The sequence below is a fragment of the Alexandromys fortis genome, unplaced genomic scaffold, assembly GCF_014885135.2.
Source record: "Alexandromys fortis isolate MF-2015 unplaced genomic scaffold, M_Fortis_MF-2015_v1.1 scaffold_0, whole genome shotgun sequence".
Classification (NCBI taxonomy): Eukaryota; Metazoa; Chordata; class Mammalia; order Rodentia; family Cricetidae; genus Alexandromys; species Alexandromys fortis.
The window spans coordinates 39,746,097-39,751,646 of NW_026067949.1; the positions used below are offsets into that span (position 1 = coordinate 39,746,097).

Genomic DNA, 5,550 nt, shown 5'->3' on the forward strand with positions numbered 1-5,550 from the left:
AACACTAAGCAGACTTAACTATGCATGGATACTCAGCTATTGTTCTGAGCTAAACAGTCCCTCTTCCATTGTGCGTTTTCATATTGTCCAATTGCACAGAATTATTCAATAAAAAGAATAGTCAAAGTGCCATGTGGTAATTAGGCTTCCATTCTTCTAACCAAAATACGTCAGGTGATATAGATTTTTCCAATGTAATATTTTTATTGATTCATTGGGAATTTCATGAAAGGCCCTGCTATCACACTCACCTCCCACTCCTCCCAGGTTCACCCAAAATACATCAAGTCGAATCTGTGCCATGTATGCACTTGTCAGGGCATGGTGAATGAAGCCCTTAAGGTAACTGAGTCCTTCCCTACACCACGGCCAGAAACCATCAACTGTGAAGAGCTGAGGGAAGTGTGTTAGGAAAAATTTCGAGTTGGTGTAATAAGTGAAGAAAATTCTCTGCGAAGTATTTTGCATTAAAGAAAGATGTATTTCTATGCTCATGTAGCACACACGACTTGGTTAACAAAACAATGTACCTAGAGCAAATAATTTTGGATTTCAGTTGTATTCTGTCTTTAAAGGTGATTTATTTACCTTCTGACATTTGTGTGCATGCATCTGGATTTCTGTGAAACTGTGAATTGTACATTGTTTTTCCTTCTTGCCAGGCCATTTAAGCAATTTTACCATCTACTTTTGTAGTTCTTCACTTACTCTATTTCTTTATCCCCCCCCACATATTTTAGTGTGCTTTAAACTTCACTTTGTATTTGTTATTATTGTTGTTGTTGTTGTTGAGGGTGGTGGTGGTGTATGAGTATATATGTGTGTGTATGATGTGTATAAATGGGTGTTTGTGAATGAAGAGACACAGGTTGTAGGCACAGGACAATTCTATGATGTTGATTCTCTCCTTTCACAATCTATCGGTTCTGGGGTTTGAACATGAGTACTCTGGCTTGTGCAAAACATGCCCCTATAAGCTGAAACATCCTGCTGCCCTTCATATTTGCTTCTATAAAAAATACGTCCAGCCTTTTCATGTATAGTTGTGTTAATTCTATCCTCAATTATCTTTCCTCTACTTGGTTTTTGAATAAAATCTGCCTTGTCATTTTTTTTGACAGACAGTGATAGTTCATTTGATTCTAAAGATGATCTCTCTAAAAAAATTCACAATAGAAACTTAAGGCTTCCTGTTTTTCTCCCATTTACAAGATGGTATTTCAGTAGTTATCACTGTTCTCGGGATGATTACATCCATAAATCAGTAAAAAATTAGTTATATCAGGAAATCAATATTTATAATGGTTTGTTTTTTATTTTTTAAAGAGGAAAATACATAATTCAGTATCCTATATCTTTTAAAACACTTGATACACAGTGCTAGAATTAAATGAAATAGTCTTGTCTTCTTTCTTAAAGAGTCCTATTCCTTTTTATTCTTTTGCTTCTTTACAAAGAATCGGTAAACAAACAAGCAACATTTTATAGTGAGGAAAATCATAATTGCCACACAGGCCAGGAGGAATCCAATCACATCCAGAGAGTAGTACTGGTACCAGGTGAGGTTAAAGGCAAGAGGCTTCAGGTGCTTGGCCCCTTTGTGGCGCATGACATACTCAACCCAGAAGACAGCTCTGTCCAGGGGCTTCATGGGCTGGTCATGGTGAATAGTTGATAACCACTTCACATTCTTTTTATAGCTAAAGGAAAATACAATGCGTATTAATTTACAGAAAGAAGAAACATATGTGTATAAATTTATGTGTATCATAATGATAATTACATAAAAATATAAGGAAAATTGTGTGTTTATCACAGTAAAGATCTCTTAAATAATGTATCATCTAGAACTTCTTCAACACACAAGATTTAAATATATAAGAAATGCTAGGAAAAGACAAATATTTATAAGTAAGAGATCAGAATCAATTAGGACCCCAATGCAAAATAAACAAAGTCAAAAGGAGCTAGCCTTTGGGGTCTTGAAACACGAGTAATTAAGGAAGCAATTACTAGTGTAGCTGGTACAGAACAGTAAAACAACTTGGAAATGCACAGCGATGCGTCATTTTCACTGTGGTCCACCTCTGGGCAAGGCTGTTATGGAGTTGGGTTTAATGAGGAATTTGTATTGACCACTTATTAATGCTTATGGGTTATAAGTGTAGGAGTGCAGTGATTGTTCTTTTAGTGGATTCTTAGTCTTTTAATAAATTTCTCCTTCTAGTTTTTAAACTGTTAAATGGAAATAATACAATGAAAATTTCTCTATTCAGGTGAAAATGTTTTTTTAATTGATTTTTATTGAGCTCTACATTTTTCTCTGCTCTGCTTCCTGCTTCTTCCCTCCTCTTCAACTCTCCCCCAAGTTCCACATGCTCCCATTTTACTAAGACCTTGTCTTTTTCTACTTCCCATGTAGATTAGATCTATGTATGATTCTCTTGACTCTTGGAATACTGCGAATTATTCTTACTGTAAAAAAGAATTAGTAAATTTTGGCAATTGCTGTTCATGTTTTTCGTTTATGTGTTTTTTTTTTTTTACTGTTGAGACTGACTACTCAATATTTTACACAAAAGCATTGAAGTTATATTTGATTCTAGTGGTGATATGATTACAGACAAAGATATATGAGAAAGGAATCTAGCTACAGACATTGATTATCAAGTGTACAGTTTAGCATGCTTAATCATAACCGGGTACCAACGGCGATAGAGGCAACTCCCCTTTGTATTATTATAATATACTGAAGAATTCCAGCCAGAAATGCAGAGAGAAGAGCTTTTCAGATAAAGGCAGAAGTAGTAATATAGTTGTTATGCAGGAGATGAGACCGGTAATAAGGATGTTGTACAGTTTACTGAAGACTAATTCTCTGTGTGTCATAAGCCTTCAATATGTATCACCTATGGATCAAAATATTGCCACACACAAATTTGTAAGATTAAATATAATTGGAAATAGAGATTAATTTTTATCTTACTGGTTTAAAGAAAGCCATTTTTAGGTGAATTTTTTTTAAAGTAAAAGAAAAAATGGTGGGCATTCTCATTTCCTTCACTAAACTACAAGTTTAACTATCAGTAGTTATTTGAACAAAACTGTATTTACTCTAAAATTAAACCTATGATAATTTTTGTTTTACTAAAACAGCTCCAAAGTACTTTGGTCTTGGGTGTTGGCACATATTTTCTACTCTACAGCTTTGTATGATGAAAGAGGAGGATGTCACGTTAAACTCATACATCGTCTAAAACAAAAATAATGAGGAAACACATTGACATTCCCTCACTGTCTAATGCAGCTCTTTGTACTTATCATTATTTCTTTGTCTAGGTTAATTGCTGCTCTCTGGAACTCTAGTGAGAAATTATTCCTAATAAATAGGCTAGTGACAAAGCTCACTGATAGAATACTTGCTCAGCAAGCATGTGTAAAGCTCTGGGTTCCAATACAACACAATAAATAAACATATGTTTATACTCACGATGGATTGTTAATGACGTCCTTCAGAGCATTAAGCAAATCTGAACTTTTCATTGTATGAAAATCTACTGAAGCAGCTGCTCCTTTGGCCACCATGTGAGCAATGTTATCATATTGTTCTGCAAACATAGGGATGCCAACCATGGGGACCCCGTGATGAAGTGACTCATAAATGCCATTGGCTCCACCATGAGTTACAAAAAGTTTAGTTTTTGGATGACCTAGGATCAGAAGAACAACAGAAAATGTATTAATTATAGTTCTTAGATATAAGTAAAAATCAGTAATCACATAGTCAAAGGGTCAGGGTATTTTTAACATTGAATAATACAAGTTTTGGGTATATATCCAAGGATGCTCAATCGTGCCACAAGGACATGTGCTCAAATATGTTCTGAGCAGCATTGTTTGTCATAGTGAGAACCTGGAAACAATGCAAATGCCCCTTGACTGAAGAATGGATAAGGAAAATGTGACACATTTTCACAATGGAGTACTACACAGAAGAAAAAAATAATTTGCAGGAAATTGGATGGCGCTAGAAAGCATTATTTTGAGTGAGGTAACACAGACACAGAAAGACAGTTATCACATGTACTCACTCATAGGTGGTTATTAAATTTAAAGCAAAGAAAACCAGCCTTCAAACCACAATCTCAGAGAATTTAGCCAACAATGAGGACACTAAGAGAGACTTACATAGATCTAATCTATATGGAAAGTAGAAACTAGAAAAACACAAGATCTGAGTAAATTGACAGCATGGGGACCTTGGGGAGGTTTGAAGGGGGGAGGATAGAGGCAGGGAGGGAAGCAGAGAAAAATGTAGAGCTCAATAAAAAAGAAAATTCTATTAACAAAAAAAGTAAAAATTAAATTGAATTACTTAAATTGCTTTAGGTCTCACAGCAAGTCCAAAGTAGTGTAACTGAGAGAACTGAACCTCTTGTTTTCTTTTAAAGGTGATGCTAGGGTTTACAGGAGAATTATTTGAGTGATGAATGAGCCGGGCGATGGTGGATGAATGACAGATGTGGCCTGTGATGACGCTGGAACAAGGAAAAGGGGTTTTCAATTGAACACATAGAGTGCATTGTGGATGGAAGAAATCGAATGTCTCAGAACACCATGTGTTTGTTATAACTAATCAACTTAAAGAGATCATATGTCAGTGCCATCCATTTCTTTCTTTCCCCATTACCCTCTTCCCCAGTGTAATAAATGCTACCAAAGGCACTTGAGGAATCTCTAGGGAAACACTGTCATACAGACTTGCTTATTAGTACATACATAATAATATGTGCATGTGTGTTTCCAGGGGTTTGGAAGAATTTTGCCAAAATATGCAGGCAAGGAATGGAAGACTTCACATTTCCTTGTTGGTTTGGTGAGGATGAGGTGTCCTTGACTCTTTTCAAAGAACAAACACTCTAGCCATTGTCCTTAATTGCTTATCTTAACTTAAAGATAAGATTTCTGAAGACATTATACACTCCAGACCTAGGACCTGGAGCAATTGAGAAGCAATTGATTTGGAAATTTCTTCTCTGAGGACTTTCATAGTATTGGAAGAGGCTACATAAGATCTCTAGGGAGAAATGTAATCAATAGTTATATTAGCTGTCAGACCTATGACTTATAACAATGACTGGCATGGCAAGATATCCATAATAGCAAAACTGTGACACTTTTATCTTAGGAATAAACAAGATAAATCCAAGTCTACTTGGATTTGAGACCAACTCAGTGGTAAGAAATTCATGTGTGGTACTGTAAAGCAAGCCAACTATCCAAAACAAGTATAATTTATAAGTACATTATTAGCATTTATCCTTATAACTACAGATAACTGTAGCTCTTACAAGTCATCAAAAAATCTTCTATTACAGAAAGTGGAGAATATTACAGAGATCCACAGCTGGTGAAAAAGGAAGAGAATAAATGATCTTTGGATGCTCAAGGCCAATAAGTACACTTAGAGCAGCACAACTTCCAAATCAAAGGCAATGGAAACATTTTGGAAAAGGTGTCAGAAGAGCATAAGAGTCAGGGGACATATAT

At 35.5% G+C, this 5,550-nt stretch overlaps 1 protein-coding gene across 9 annotated transcripts in view; it reads right to left on the bottom strand.

Annotated features, from left to right (window-relative positions):
* Positions 1-1,289: 1,289 nt before the first annotated feature.
* The window catches only part of LOC126506295 (UDP-glucuronosyltransferase 2B17-like), a 252,277-nt gene continuing 248,016 nt past the window's right edge, over positions 1,290-5,550 (bottom strand). For 6 of the 9 annotated variants that reach the window (XM_050149745.1, XM_050149742.1, XM_050149735.1 and 3 more), the window contains exons 5-6: positions 3,491-3,710; positions 1,290-1,700 (exon numbers count right to left, since the gene is read on the bottom strand). In XM_050149745.1, coding sequence (XP_050005702.1) covers positions 1,424-1,700; positions 3,491-3,710 — 497 coding nt within the window. In that variant the 3' untranslated portion in view covers positions 1,290-1,423. Of the gene's footprint in view, positions 1,701-3,490; positions 3,717-5,550 lie in introns of all 9 variants that reach the window. The other 3 variants (XM_050149731.1, XM_050149729.1, XM_050149755.1) reach the window with 2 other exon arrangements.